Genomic DNA, 16,452 nt, shown 5'->3' on the forward strand with positions numbered 1-16,452 from the left:
TATATACAGAGCCATAGTTAGCATTAGCAGTTCTGATCTTCCCATCTGTGTACACCGGTCATCTGTGAGAAATTCTGACATACAAAACAGTTTGAAAGCTTCTGTGTTAAAAATTAGCTAATTGAATTAATGAAATTAATTCAGTCAATTACTAGCTGAAATGACCTGCCAGATGCCATGAAGAACTTATGAGGACTTCTACAGTCCTGAAAATCTGGAAGAGAGTAAGCACTTGGTTCACCTTTTTCTACAAATAGAGATGTCAGCTTATGCTGATATAGAATAATCAAATTTTTTTATGAAGCAGTGTTTGGACACCGACACCAAACAGGTAGTAAGGTGTCCATCAGCTTTTCGTTTGATAGGGTAACTTGCAAAAAGGATCAAAACTTCAAAAGGAAAAAAGTTTCAATTGCAGTCCATATGGCTATGGCCAGATAGTAGGAAAAACATTTCCAGCTAAAGGTTACTTTGGAAAACTCTGCCTATGGCTTCTATGGTTTTAAGAGCATGTTTGCAGACGTACATGCCTGGAGTAGTTTAGCCGTGCTTACCTTGCCACATCACAGGGGGCAGGGGTATGTTTCCTGTGGGGAACCTTTCAGCACTGCATTTTTGTGCCTGTTGCAGAGCTGTTTTTCTTCCTTGAGGAAAATTAATAGGGAGAACAAAACTGGAAGCTTGCTTTGAAGGTTTTGAAGGCTTTTTGACTTGACTGGTAACTAGAGCCATATGCATAAAAAAATTATTCTCTTGAGAACCTAAGCTGGGCTGCTGTTCATTTTACATCAGCACCAGCTTCTTTACTTGTTTTACTCAAAATGAAGGACTGAATTCCCATTGTCTTCAGTACTGTTGCTTGGAAGTCTTAGGCCTGGTCTTTGGCTTGCATCTTTGTGTGTGTTTGTGTGTGTGCGAGGTACTATTTACCTGCAGTATAGGTGTCTAAAAGGCAGGTACAGGAAGATCATACTAGGGAAATAGCCAGTAAATCAGAGCAAAATCACTGTTCTGTTTCAGAAGAGACATCGTATCATTTGTTGGAAAAGAGCAACAGCAGAACAAGCTTAGTTTTCAAACTTGATTTTGTTTTTGCTGAGAGAAAATGCTTTTGCTTTATTAAGTGTTTTTCTCCTTTCGCCTCTCCCCCTGTAATTGTGATCATTACCAGGATTCCTTCTACGTATACACTTGATGCTTCGAGGAGTTGCAAGCTCCATTACTAAAGGCAGTGATTTACAAAGAAAGACGGAAGTAATAGGGATTGCTTCATGCCATAAGTTGCTGGGAAAAGTCACAAGACATTTTTAAGCTTTGCTGCATAGAAAAATATGATATTTTACTGATTTTCATGATCCTAGGACCAGCAGTGATGGCCTTACAGTTCTGCAAGAGTAATAGAGGCAAGAAAATATACAAAATGAATAACGTAAGGCAAATGAAGAATTAAATCAGACCTGCAAAACAGCGTTCAGAATCTTAATGGCTGGAGATTTTTAAAAATAAGTTAAGACATCCTCTTTCCCCAAGGCAGGTAGATCATGTGTATTTTGAGTGACAGCTGTGTGCTGTTATCGTAATACAGAATAAGGACAGAGTACTCCAACAGCTTTGCTGCTTTGTTTGGCTTTTGTTTTTAAGGTTAATAAACAACACGTCAGACAGCAGTAGATAAATAAGTAACCTGCATTACTTGTACAAAAAGTTATATAAATACAAGTTTGCTGTTTTGTTTTCTTTTTAGAGAAGGAAAGCATCCTTTCATAAAATATCCAGCAACCCTTATCTTAACTGAGATGCTGCCAAGTCACAATTCAGAAGACAGATGTGAAATTAAATCCACACTGTGCAGACACAACACAGTGGCCCCTCCAGATCTGATCATTCCTGTATATCCTATGCCTATGCACAGTTACACAGCTACTATTCAACATGTGATCATCTGAATATGTTTTGCTATTAAACAAATGAAAATACTTCCCCATACTGCTTTTTGTTAACTACTGTACTAGAAATATCCACCACATCGTCATCATCATTATTATTATTATTGTTGTTAAGGAATTGTCCTTCATTCCATGCATAATTATCATTTCACAAGTTAAAAACATCATCCCTCCCTCATGTCATAGTTTATAAAGCACTCTGTGCACAGTGAAGCAGATCCCCAATTAAATGCAAATGCTATTAAAATTAAGAGAAATACGCTATTACTGTTGATTTTAGAGGAACAAAGTTCTGGGGAGATTAAAAAAAAACCCAAAATAGTTTTATCTGGACAAATTAATGTACAATTATTAATATTGCACTTTTTGTACAAGAAAACCTAATAAATATACAGAAAAGATATACATTTACATACATAGAAAGACATTCTTTTTTTAAATAAAAAGTTACACTGATGCTTAGCAACACTATTTCTTGAAGACCCATTTGTAGTAAGAACGTTCACTGCCAGATGTGTTTTGAAGCAACCCAACTTGAGACAGCTCAATGTCGTGAACCTGGCACTGATCTCAAAAGTGGACTCCTAGTTTTGCTGAAAAATCCACGTCATGGAAGCTGTAACACAGCAGTCCTTGGAACAGTATTTCATTAACGTACCACAAGGCACGTACCCCACCAGGGGTGACAGGAGAGGCACAGCCAAGCCTTTAATTTAGAGATGGTCTTGAACCAAAGCCTCAGATCCAAACAACTCTCCTTTAAAGTTTCACGGTGCTCAAAGTCCCTACTTTGCAGATTTCCTCTAATTTTAGGGCTCTATGCTGAGCAGAGCAGAGAGCACCCAGAAACCAAAAGGATGAAGCACTTCACTGGCTGAATAACCACTGCAGCTGGCCAGGGGGAAAGACTCACAGACAGCATGCAAAGTCATGATGTGGATGTGATGTTTGAGCCTCACTTTTTAGATTGTATCTTCAGAGTGTTACACGTGGGCTTAAAAATGTGCTGCTTTATAGCACCTGTTTTGTTGTGGCAGGCAGCTGGAGAGGAGTAATCTGATAAAAATTATTGGCATTAGTCCTCTGCGGCTGATGCTGTATCCATTCTGTTACTACAGAGTAGGAATAACCACAAGAAATCAGAATGCAGCACTTTTCTACTACTTGTCCAAAAGGCTTGGCTGCCAGGAGAGAGGAATTTCACATTAGCAGGATAGGAAAACCCACTTCCTCAAGTTATTTTCCAAAACCCCAGGTCTAAAAGCACCTACCTGAACTCTGGGAACTGGTACTCCTCTCTTTTCCAAATAAGTGTTAGTAGGATGGAATATGCGAAGGAGCTCCTGTTACCACAGACAATCGCTATCTTTCCTGCCTGCGCTCTCTATAGGACACCATTCATAGGTTTGTACTACAGTCTATCAACAGCAGATCATACTTTCTCTCCTTATCCTGGATAATAATTAACATCATCACCTAACCTCTGTGGTGAGGGCAACCCTCCTATCCCTAATCTTCCCTCACAAGCACAACTTGGGAACATTTTCAGGTGTGTTTTAGACTCACTTACACTACACACCATTGTTCAACTTCGCCAGACACCAGATCCTCAAAGATCATGAGGATCTCCCACTGAAATAATTTGAAAGTCTGGCATGAGAAGGAGAGAGGGCTTTAGAAAAAGGAATCTTATCTTGGATGTAACAAATAGGTTTGTAAAGCGAAATCATACGCTTATATTCTGAAAGTATCTGTATACTGCATAGCTGCATGTTTAGTTTAGCCTTTTTTTTTTTTTTCCTCCAGTACCCCATGACCTGTCAAGCTGTTTGACTATTTAAAATCATAGAATCATAGAATGGGTTGGGTTGGAAGGGATCTTAAAGGTCATCTAGTTCCAACTCCACTGCTGTAGGCAGTGACACCTCCCACTAGACCAGGTTGCTAGAGACCCATCCAGCCTGGCCTTGAACCCTTCCAGGGATGGGGCATCCACAGCTTCTCTGGGCAACCTGTTCCAGTGCCTCACCACCCTCACAGTAAAGAATCTCTTCCTAATATCTAATCTAAATCCACCCTCTTTCAGTTTGTGGTGGTCCAATGTGATGCTAGGTTTTCTTCCCCATCTGCCTCCTGGTGTATCCTCAGGCATGTACATGGATTATGGGGCAGCCCCACTTCTCTCAGGCCCACTGCTGGTGGCATGGGGCTCACTGACTCTTTGTGGCCTACCCTCATGACCATGTTTTGCTGCATTCTGTCTCCCAGATTCATAGAAGAGAAAACTTGTCAAGTCCCTTTACAACAATGATTTGGTAAAAGGTTTTCTTTTTTTTTTTTAAAGGGAAATAAATAAATAAAATGAAAAAAAGAATTCCATTCCATTTATATTTTCTGTAAAAGTCCATGCCTCTGTGAAGCAAAGGCTGCGATCCCCTTGTTCCTCCATTTCCATCACTTTTGTCCTCAAGCTTTTCCACAAGTCCCACAGCAGCGTGACTTGAACTGGGTGAGCTGGCAGAGTTTGAGCTGCTTCACTTTCTCACAGTACCTTGTGGTGTCTCTGCACTCCACTGCCGAAGGGGAAACAAAAAAGGAGAAGTGGTGATGAAGCAATGAAAGACGGATTTCTTATCTGAGAACATTTCATGGGGTGGCCAAGAGGGGGACCAAGACAGCTTTGTGCTGGGAGGTCTCACTGTGAGTATGAGCTTGCTGCAAAGACTGAGCAGAGGCTTCAAGCAGCCAAAGGCTCAAAGGAGAATGTGGTGGGCAGGCTTTGCTTTCAGAGCCTGGGGAGAGGGCCTCTGAGGCTGCTCCAACACTCTGTCAGTTTGTGATCTACCAGCATTTTAGGGAGGCTCTCAGAGTTTCATAACAGTTGTTAAACCAAAGATGAAGTAGTAAATAAAACCGGAGGCTTAGTTTAACAGAGTATCTCAAAGACACTTTGGCCAACCTTTTGCATTTGAAGAGACAGTGGTGTGGGAGTGCCACCCCAGCTGACCGGGTGTTGTGTTGTGCTTTTCACACGTGTATTGCAGAACAGAGGGCAGGGTGAAGATGCAATTTCTGAACTCCCCCAGGACTTAGGTCCTGGTATCATTTGGACCATTTTTAAGGCCTGCAGCGTCCTGCTTTTGAGCTCCAGGTTGGAAAACTGTCCAGTATCCCTACAAGACCTTGGGTGTGGCTCTGTTGTTGCCTGAGGGACTCCCACTTCCCATGCTAATGCTGGAAAGGGGATCATCACAGAGCAGTTGTAGAGCCCTCTCCAGTAATGTCTGTGCCAGGTAACTCCACTGTTGTCTAGATGTGGGATATTTCCATATAGCAGGAAGAAGCTGGAGGGACAGCAAAGGTCTTGCTTGGTACCTGTAAGCTCCCTCAGCTCTTCCACTCCCATTAGGGCACCCCAAACTCAGCTTACTGGTTTGGAGTCCAAACCTCATTGCCTCTATGGAGAGGGAGTGTCAGAGCTGTTGTGGCTATAGGCAAACGCAGGCAGGTTCTGCTGCTGCTTCTGTGGAGGGTGGCATCTGCCCATCAAAATCAGCATGTGAAGTGGGAGCCGGGCCAGTGAAAAGGTAGTGATTTAAACTTGTGCTGCCTGGTGGTTCCCAAGCGGACATTGCCATAGTGGGGCACTGTTTCCAAAGGGGCCCATAATCTGTTCTTTTTTTTCCAAATAAATATTTGTAACTTTTCTAGTCCTTTGGCAGGCCCAATGAGTTGCTTGCCATCTGAAAGCAAACACCTCTACTCCAGGAATTTTGGTCATCAACCTACCCACTGGATTTAGACTTACTGTATTTTAACTATAATCAGCAGTCTGTGACTTCCGTTTTTCTTTCTGTCTGTACCTTTTACAGAAAGTTAAGGCTGCATCAGCCATTTCACATCCTCTTAGCACACTGACGCAATCCCAGCGCTAACACCATCACCAAAAAACTGCAATGGGCACTGCTGAGTTTTGGACACCGCATTTTGCCCATGCTCAGGCTGGAGGTTGCCCTGGATGCCCAGGTGCAAGGCGTGCAGTGCTGCATTTCTGAGAGACAGCTCTGCCTTCTTTCTCCCCCGCTGCCCCACACCGCCTCCCCTCCTCTCATCAACTTACCGTTTTCACAGGGCGTGATGTTGCAGCGCTGCCAGTTCACCGGCCGTGGCCTCCAGGAGCAGTGATGCTCCAGCACGGGCTTGTTGGTACGCACGTGCACGCAGTCCACGCGCCGGGACTGGAAGCCGTAGTTTCCACAAGTAGCCGTGCAGACGGTCCACAGGCTGACCCTCCAGTGCACGCCGCAGACATCAGTCCAGCAGTTCTGGGTGCTCAAAGGCCTGCGGGCAGGGGGAGGGAGGGATGACCCATCACCACACTGCCCAGGGAGTAAACGCATGCTGCCCCGGGTGTCATAGAATCATAGAATGTGTTGGGTTGGAAGGGACCTTTAAAGGTCATGTAGTCCAACCCCACGCAAGCTCTGGGGACAGCCAGCCTTGCCTATCCCAAACGGAACTCGCTCAGAGCACCAGTGGGTCAGGTCTTCAACAGGTGCAAGTGGCATACTGAAAGGCGGTTTGTAACTGTGCTCAGGGACCAGGCTCTCAGAGGGTGCATGCTGGTATAGCACCACTGGAGCTAAACAACCATTTGAACTACTTGAAGGTTTGGCTGAAATGTCCTCCCCATGACATTTTGTGGAGTGCCAAACCATAGGTCCACTGAAAAGACGCAATGAGTGAAGTGGCAATCAGTAAGACCCAGCAGGGGCTCTGTCACTTTTTTATGGCTTTACAGCCAGTGTGAACAAAACTGATGCCGAAACCCTTCTTTTTCCTTCAAGGCATCACAGAAGATGCATAGGCGCACTTGATTCCCACCTATTTGCCATACAGAAAATGGAAATACATGAGTGTGAGTGAGCCAAAGAGCCCATTATATTGATTTTCAGTCACGATCAGGCATGATTTACACAACTAAGTCTCATGTAAAGAAAATATGTCTTTACAGTATTGACAGTGGAGTTTATCTGCAGGAAAACAAAAGCTGTGGAGTCCCTTTTTTTGCCCAGTTAGAGCTTGTGTTTAAATAAAGGAGGAGGAGACTGGCAGCTTAAGAAGGGATAGCACAGCCTTTCAGTCAGGATTTGGCATGCCTAGAAGACTTGCCAGTTGTTGTCCAACTAGTGCATTTTTCTGGGGCTCACAGGAACAAACAGTGAAGCCTGGGCTTAAGCCTGGTGAGAATTGTGCCACGCAACTGGGTTGCAGCATGACCTCTTTGTTACATAGGGAAAACCCAAAAGTCATCAGTCAAGACCCTAGTCCATTCAACATCTCTGCAAAGGGTAGCGGTTTCAGACATAAGAGATTCCCGTCCTACCTTGGTAAGGCACTGCATTGATCTGATGACACAGAAGTCCCATCTTTGGTCTGGCAAAATATCTGCCTGTGCTGCACAGCCAGCCGTGGTCCAATGCAAGGCCCGTTACACTGTGAACACAGAAAAATCACCTAAGGGAGGTAAAAGGCAGGACAAGTTCCCCTTTCATAAGATTGCTGGTGAAATAAGGCGCATACTGCCGTGCAGCGACTGATGAGCTTTTGAGCACTTCCTGCAGCTCTGCAGGCTTTGAAGGCTAAGCACGCAGTCGTATTCTGCCCTACCTCGCTCTTCTCCAGCAGCATTAAAACTGCATTTCTGTATCTGCTTTGTAGATTCATTACCTCTCCTCTTTAATAGTTCATTCTTAAATGCATCTGTTAAGGCAAATAAAATGCTCTCATGTCATTAGCCAAGAGCCTATGATCCATAAAGGAAATCTCAATATATTCCTTTTATTGTGCATTTTGCAGCTTGTACTATCAAAATTTATGGGCAAATAGTTAATAAGCAAGTACGTGTTGAATGAAGAACATATTCCACTCCATTTAATAATTTAAAAGTACTGCAGGCCAACAAACAAAAGCAGCAACCATGACGAGCATAGCAGATCTGCAAGCTTGCGCCAGTACTGAGGTTATCCTAACGTATTCAGGCTTATCAATCACACACTTACTGTTTAACTGTTCTAATCCTCTCCTTTGATTAAACTGTAATTAGCTACAGGTATGAAGCTATATATATAGGTATGAAGTGTATTTGTGTTCTTTTAAAATTATATCAACTGTTAGGAAACATTTTATTTTTCAAAGTATCTGGACATTATACTCAAGATCAGACTGAGGGATGAAGAAAGGGACTTTAGTGTGAGGGAGGAATTTTGGCCATGGGAAGGCTGATGATTGATCCCTCTGCCCTTGCCACCCCCCCATCAGCAGGAGCCCTATTTCATACTACCGTGTACTCCTCGTGTAATACTCCCTTCCTGCTGCTACTTCTCTCCCCTCACCCCGACAGCTGAGAAACAGTGACTGACAGCTTTCCAGTTGCTCCCAGTCAACCCCCTTGTTGGGCAAGGCGGATGGAAATGTTCTTTGGAGTATGTGGAGCACTTTTGCACTGTCCGCTCCTCATCACCAGCAAGCCTGAGTCACTAGTTTTCAACCACTATGGGATTACATCGTGGAGACCAAAATGTCACTAACATTAAATGAAGGAATAGAACTCATTCTGGAGGTAGGGGTAGAGTAGGTAGTCTGTTTATTTTCTCTGTGAGTTGGGAAAGTTGGTCACTATGTGTGGGCAACAGGGACCTGACGCCCCATGATACTACCGAGAAGGTCATTGATCCACTGAGCCACCGAGCCAGTGATATCTTCCTGACTGCAATTAGATAACATTCTTCTGACTTGGAGAATGAGCTGTATAGAATCACATGGGACTTAATGATTTTTTTTTTTTTAAGCCAGGTAGAAGAAATATTATATTATAATGCTCAGGTCTAACATTAATTCAGACCTCTTTGATTGTCTCAGCTGAGTATCATGTCATGGGGAACAATATAGCCCATAATGATCTACAAAACAAGGATGAGGTAAATGGCTTTTTGCAAGGATAATCCAGTCCTTAGATGGAATTCCTCAGGGAGTGAAAATCTGCTTCTTTCATATACAAGGAAAATTCCAAGCGTTACTCATAAAGGTAATACAATATCTCAACCACGTTTCATGAGAGAAATTTCCAAAATGCACAAGCAGGAGTTAAATGAACTTGTTTTCAAGTAGTGAACAATAATGAGTTCTAGTAGCTGAAGACACTTTTTACAACCACCATTGTAAAAAACCCTGATGCAGTGCAATGTATTTTGCATACTACCCCAAGCAAATACAGAATGCCTGTGGTTATTATAACAAACTACCGTATTACTCTAACCTCTAATACAATGAGATAGCATTTACTGTTGTTTCCAAACTGATTTACCACATGCTAATTAGAAAAGGATATTTCATGATAGTTCACTACATGTCAAGACTGATAGTTACTACTCTAGGTAATTATTTTCTTAGCCTCTTTTACATGGTAAGAAGCCTCGCTTCTATACCTTTACCTGACTCATCATTTCAGTTAGATAGATAAGTACTTTGCTTTTGTTAAACTGCTTTTTTTTTTTTCCTTTGAAAATGTTTATTTCATCAAAAGTGATGTTAAAGTAGTATTGGTATCTGGCTTTAACCTCTAGAAAAACTGGCTTCTGTGTTTTTAACCCTGTCTCTCATTCACCCTGGAATGCTATACCCCCGTGTAAATCACCACTCTGGAGATCTTTGGGCTAAAATCTGTGAGTTTCTACCCCGAAGTCTGGACTATAGTGGACTCATCAACTTCCACATACAGCTCAGTCAGGTGGAGAGAAAAGGGAGGAAGCATGCAGCAACAACTGCTCCCAGGTTATAACTGACTTCATATTGACAAATATCTTTTTAGGACATCTCATAGCTCACAGAGAGACAAAGAGAAAACTCTTCTGTGGATTACCACAATAAAGTGATTTAACTCTAAATACTTGGAACATGTGGTATTTACAGAGTGAAGCTTTTTAGCATCTGATCATTGTATGAAACTCAAGAAGAGAATTTGAAGATCGGCAAAACAGCATAAAGTAGTCTGAAAATGCTTTTAGCCCTCCATTCTTCTTTTCATCGTGAAGCAAATCAAGAAAGCTCCCACTTCTCAGCATTCTCAGGCAACACCAGCAACTTTGTAAAACCGGGTTACTCTACAACCACCCCCGCCCCCGCCAAACCTTTCACAGTCATCAGTCCTGACTCCCGCCAGCCAAAACTGAAACACATGCACTGGGTGGTAAGGGGAATGAAAACTTGGAGAAAGCTATGTCACTATATGTCACTATAAAGAGGAGCTGCAGACCTTGCCAGTGGGGACGATACCGGGGTCTGCAGTAAAAGTCCTGTTCACAAGGAACGTTTCTAGGAATCATGGGAAGCTACAGAAATCCAAGTATGCAGTGCATCAAAACTCAAATTGAAACAGCTGAGCAAATTAATTGCCTCCTCAAAAACCTGAAGGCTGTAACCTAAGGATACTGGGGTACAAAATCACTCCTGTCATTTTCTGTCACTTTTTTTCTTGCAGACACTATGAGGCTGTCCTTGGCCTGCTGGCTTGTTCCTTACCTGGCCCCAGGAGGAAGCCACCCACTCAACACAGGGCTGCCTGTTACAGTTCTGTGTGTCCACAGGGCGCTTGGACACCTGGGCACAAGCCTCATTCGACATTGGGACAGAGCTGCCTTTCGCTGTCAGGCGCTGACATGTCACTCGCCGCATCTGGATGCCTCCACCACAGCTCCGTGTGCAAGGAGACCACGATGTTACCATCCACCTGTGAGAGAAAGGTGAACAGGTCAGCGGGCAGATACGTGCCACCATCTGCAGGATCATTGGTGCCAACAGCTTTTTATGTATTGGGTCAAGGAAAGGCAACAATGGCTTGGTTCCTTTAGGATGTGATCCTGGAAGGTGCTAGGTGCCTCAGCCTCCCATAGGAGCCACTGAAAACTGCTCAGAGCATGAAAGCTGAGAAAAAAAGCACGTTTTTCATTGTATTATCTTTCTCAAGGTTCTTTGTCCCCAGAACTCATTTTCTAGCCCTTTAGGCTGCTTTTAAAGGTGTAGCATGTATTTCTATCCCAGGCATAGGGGTTGGGCATGGCTGCTCTTACACCACTGTGCCACGGAGGCCTCAGTCACAGGTTACAGTCCCAATGTTAGCAATGACTAGCCCATTTACACCTTTTTTTTACACCCATTTCCCTACACTTAGTAGGGAAAACTATCTCCGTAAAGTTGCTGGAGTAGCTCACAGGCCTCTTTGAACTTGCTGCTGACAGAATAGGCACAAGCCGCTGGGTCCTGCTGGTGTGTGCCTGCTCTGTTATGCCCCTGGCAGCTGGGATAATCCGAAAAGCCTGAAGGTTGCTCAGGGATAGGGCCAGTGCATAGTCAGCCCAAGGACAAAGGACACCTTTCTTCTTTCCTCTTGAGTTCAGACCATCTGAGGCTGAGGCTCTGAACCCATACGTGCTGGGGTTTAAAAAATCCTGTCTAACTAGCAAAAAGCCCGTAACAACAGAATATAATAGTCCAGGTCCAAACTCTTACCAGGACGGACAACACGTTTTGTCTGGTTAAGGATCGTTAAGTGAAACAGTCATACAGTCAGGTTTGGGAAGGAGGTAGGTAGGAACAGGAAGGATCGGACTGATTACTAGTTTCCTGAAGAGTTTTATGGCCAAGTCAGCAGCTTGCTTCATTAAGTTTCAGGATACTCGGCAGGATTTGTGTGTTACTGGGAGAAAAACAGTGCCTATCACGTCCCTCATCAGCAATGTTTACGATTACTTTAAAAAATAGGCAACAGCCCCATGAAGAGGCATCCATTGCTATTCCTGTCTTTTGCGGGTGATTAACTCCCGTGGTACAGAAAAAAGTACATAAACAGACAAACTCCCAACACAGAAAACAAAAGCACTGCAATTTTTTTCATGCAGTTTGGTGAGGTTGAACTTGAAGTTTCCGCAGCCCTCGTAAAGCTCTGCTCTGCATTTCAATCAACTTTTATTTCCAAGCTTACATCTCAGCAGTTTCTCAGGAGCTAAGGGAGGATTGTGGGTTGCATTACAGTTCAGGGAAGGTATAAAAAGACATAAACCATTCCCACAGAATTTACTGCCATCACCAAGGAAAACTGCTGCTAATGAGCATGTTTCATATTTCATCAAATCTCTTTTGGTTTCCTTCTTATGACTCAGCTGGCAACTCAGAAAACATTTGCCTGCAAAGAGTGGTAGGAATATATTTTAAAAGGTAATTAAACAGAACCTTGCCATATACCCAAGAGTGGTAAATCTGGCCGCTTACTTCTCATCAGGTTGCTTAGCACCTCTACTTGCCTCAGTTTAGACTCTTTTTTAATACAAGTCCCAAATCACTGTTGAATGAGAGAAGTTCTACTAAATTTCTCTTGAGAACCTGACTACTTTTAAGTGCTTGTGTACTGAAACACAACATGTCCACAGTGGAAATAAGGAAAAGGAGGGAGTAAAACCCCAGAAAAATATGGAAAAGCAAGTTTACACATCTCAGATAAAGAGCCACTCAACTGCAGAAGCAGGACATTTTTAACACGGAGGGAGTATAACACTATGCTGACCCTCCAAAGGGTGTCAAAGAAGGAAAATGTTTTTTGTGGGAAGGAAGCAGCACACGCAAGCCTAAATGTAGTCAGGAGTCTTTCAAGGAGTCCTGGCTCCATTGTGTTTAACAGTAACTGAAAATCAGGGGATTATGGGGCAGAGAGCTACAATCCCAAGGAAAACACAAGTTAGCAATCTCCAAAAGGAGGCAGAACTCAGTCTGACCCTGCTTTGTGCCCACTAGATCTGATGAGATATGCCCATTTTACAAAAGACATTTCCACACTGCTAAGGGAATTCTTTGCAGCTGCAGCTACTTCCTGCTCATATTGATGTTCAGGCAACAGAGCAACTCAGAATAAAACTCCCAAACAGCTGCTAAACTTAGCTTCTTGTCTGTTATATTGTTGGGATAACCTGATACGAAGCCGTGTGGAACACAAAAAAAGATATGACCCTACAGTTCTTGGGTCATGTACAGACCTCAGACAGGCATGCTATTTTTATTCAATGTAGGGTGAGGCTGGAATCACCCAAGATGACTCAAGATGTGAACTTTGCTAATATAAGAGTAGGTGATAGCCTCTCTATTATTTTCTAACCTAATTACTAGAAGGAGTAAACTCTTTCTACCACGTACGGTCAATGTTTTCCACAAATTTTGCTACAATTTCCCAATTGTCTAGGTTAAGCACCTGTAAGTCCCCTTTTAGCCATGACTTTTCTCCAGACAGGCACCAGAGAGGTTGCAATGGCATGACATCCAGCACAAAGAACTCATTCAAGCACATCTTAATAGCATGTATGACATTTTAACATGAGACAGACGAACCGTGAAGGGCAGTCTCTTCTGTTGCATGCAATAGGCTGCAGGGCTGGCTTGGGCTTCTCTTTGCAGTGGGATATGTTGACTTCGGCCCCATCCAGAAAGCACCTCAGCTGGGGCAGCTGCACCCCTTTGTGGCCACAGGAAGCCGAACAAGCCATCAGCTTGTCCACTGACCACCGGTATTCTGCCAAAAAGTGTGGGAGAGACATGTTAACGCTCAAAAACTGCCAGCAGGAGACCCTTAGAAAAGCAAGAATCAGAGACCTTCTCCAGGGATGGAATATTTGGAGCCAGTGTCTCATGTGAAGGGAAGCTATCTATGCCTACAAGGCACCAGGCAATGAATAAAGAAGGAATAGGATTCCAGCTGATGAAAACCACTGACTGCCTTCGGTGTAACAAATCCAATTTTTTGGTGCTTAGAAGCATCAGGCATGGAAAGTGAATGACATGGTAGAGCAGTTAAGTGAAGGCAGATGCCAGTGATGCAGGACATTATGTCTATATTTTTAAAGGGGTGTGATTTAGTGAAGATGTGGTTAACTGCAGGTACCAGCAGTATCTACCATTCTACAACAGTGTGTTTCTCACCAGGTAGATCATACAGATCATCCCTCCTGAAGATGAACGGGGGAGTTGCAACACACTTGAAATTTTATGGCAAAATTTAAGGAAAAGTTAAAATTCTTCTCCACTCCATCCCTGACAACTGGAGCAATGAAAGCTGCATATTCTGTTCCAACCCATCCACACTGCTCTGTTCTGAGGCTTTGTCATCTTCAGCTTATTTCTAGGGTAAATACAACAGTTGCAGCATTTTTACAAGTGAAGGGTTTTCAAGCAAGGAGAGACTTTAGCAGCTTAACAAAGGACCTTCTAATTTTAGGGGTTCAAACTGTGACAATTCTGTCCAAAATTTCTGGACAAGAAAATTATCCAGACTCAACAAGCATAAGTATGGCATGAATCAGTAAGGTGTTTTTATGCCCTGCAGGCCAGAAACAACAGGTGTCATTTTGGTAAAGTAAAACCTAAGACACTGCAAGGTAACTGGTAGTCCTGCACATCTACATCCGTGGCAGTAAAACATCAAAACATCTATTTCCTGCTGCGCATGACAGTCCTGGCTTCATAGAGGAGACATCCAGGATGAGAAAGGCAGTGCAGCGAAGTCCATGGGAAGAGCTCCACAGTGCAGCAGGACTAAAACTGGAAAGTTACCTTGTATAGCCAGGGACGTTTTTTGTGTGAGTGATCCAGCCTCATTCTGCGCAAGGCAGCTGAATTCACCATCAGGAGCATCACTGACGTTGAGTATCTGAAGAATACGGCCCGCTGCCAGGAGGCGATGCCGCAAGCTGAGAGGCTCGCCAGAGTAAAGCCAGGTGATGTTTGGGGTTGGATGACCGTCCACAGCACAACCTAAAAAACAGGGACGTGAAAGAAACCTGCTGAGTACTGAACTTGCTGCAAAATTACATGACTTGAAGTCAAAATTAGGGAAGAAAGTCAATTCCGTCCTATTTTCTCCTTCTTTTCTCATAATGAAAAATAGGAATACTGCAGTAATGAGTACCTTCTCATCAGCTGAAAAAAAAATAATTATCCAAAAGCCAGTTAATAAGCCATATGAAAATCTTAGATCTGTTTGGAAATATTTTTATCAAGCCTGCTAAGGTTCCCATTATTTTGGATCATCTTCATTTTAGTACTGAGGAAAGTAGGATAGGGAGTTTACAGACCTCGCATAAACTCCAGGACCATGCTTGAAAAAGTAGTACAAACAGAACTTGGTCTCCAAACCTCCTATTTAAACTCCAGGGCCAGCTTCCTCTTTTGTTTTTTGTATTAAAAATCAGAAGTTTTTGTTACGCAAAAGTTTACATGAAATTTTTGTTACACAAAATATGTTGAAAAAACAGAGAGCCAGAGTTGAGCCTTTAGAGGTTTGGTTTTTGTTGGGTTTTTTTTTTGTTTGGTTTTTTTTTTTTTTTTTTTTTTTTTGTCACAGCAGTGGGCAATTCTCCAAGCAACAACCAACCAAAACCAGCAACTGAAAAAAACATGCTGTTCTGAAACATTGTATGGGTACGCTTATGGATCATCAGCACAGCTGATGAGGTTTAGGTTCACAGTGAGTTCTTTGCCTGTTGAGATGAGGGAGAGTATCGGTAAGATACCATTTCCTGCGGTCTTCATACCAGCTGCAAGCTTTGCCAGTTTCATGATCAAATGCAGATTTGTGAGACTTGCCTATACTGGGAAAGATAGCTAAGTTGCCTTACATATTTCCTGGGGAAAAAGAAAGAATTAGGCGATTTCTGTGGTGCAACCCATCCACACCAATTGCAGGGGTGGGGAGCCGGAAAGCCATGCTCGAGGGATTGCATATATTACTTGGGCTGCTTGTGGCTTTGGCTAGTCCTGCACTTCCATGCATCTCACTGATACACGAAAGGTCTGGCTAAGTTTCTATGGATGCAATCCATACTGATTGTTTGTTATACTGCAGCTTTACTTCTGTTTAAATTGGTATATATGTGTAATCAATGATTTTATTGTATATGAAATCCCTTCTGAAATAAGTGTACTATGTAAACAAACATACCATATCTACATGAACGTTCACATTATCACTATTCAAAAGGAATGGTATAAAAAAAGGAAGAGTACAAATTTAAAAGATGGAAGACTCTTCTAAGATTAAGGAATAATTCCGTCAGCTAGTATTTCTTCATTGCCATCTCCATGTCATCTGATTAGTATTTATTATTCACTGAGACAAATAAGACTGTGAATATGATACCTTTGTAGCTGCATTACACTATGAACAGATGCTACAACATGACGTTTTTGTTACTGTTCTTCCTTTCATTCTTGTCTGTCCACTTGAGGAGATCTTCAACTAACATATACTAAGCAAGTACTTCTCCTACAAGAGAGGTGAGATGACTTATAGTTGCTGAAAATCAATTATTTTTTCCTTCTCCTTAAGAAATGCCTATCACTGCAAGAATAAAAATACCATTTTCATTAATCTACCCAGGAAAGCTGAACAGTTTGATTTCCAGCCATC

General features: G+C 42.8%; 1 protein-coding gene across 3 annotated transcripts in view; it reads right to left on the reverse strand.

Annotated features, from left to right (window-relative positions):
• Positions 1 to 1,173: 1,173 nt before the first annotated feature.
• Positions 1,174 to 16,452, reverse strand: part of ADAMTSL1 (ADAMTS like 1) — a 470,149-nt gene continuing 454,870 nt past the window's right edge. For all 3 annotated transcript variants that reach the window (XM_063321445.1, XM_063321444.1, XM_063321446.1), the window contains 6 exons: positions 14,598 to 14,798; positions 13,380 to 13,560; positions 10,527 to 10,734; positions 7,333 to 7,442; positions 6,067 to 6,287; positions 1,174 to 4,519 (listed from right to left, as the gene is read on the reverse strand). In XM_063321445.1, the coding sequence (XP_063177515.1) occupies positions 4,413 to 4,519; positions 6,067 to 6,287; positions 7,333 to 7,442; positions 10,527 to 10,734; positions 13,380 to 13,560; positions 14,598 to 14,798 (1,028 nt within the window). In that variant the 3' untranslated portion in view covers positions 1,174 to 4,412. The remainder of the gene's footprint in view (positions 4,520 to 6,066; positions 6,288 to 7,332; positions 7,443 to 10,526; positions 10,735 to 13,379; positions 13,561 to 14,597; positions 14,799 to 16,452) is intronic.

Source organism: Chroicocephalus ridibundus, chromosome Z (assembly GCF_963924245.1).
Source record: "Chroicocephalus ridibundus chromosome Z, bChrRid1.1, whole genome shotgun sequence".
Classification (NCBI taxonomy): domain Eukaryota; kingdom Metazoa; phylum Chordata; class Aves; order Charadriiformes; family Laridae; genus Chroicocephalus; species Chroicocephalus ridibundus.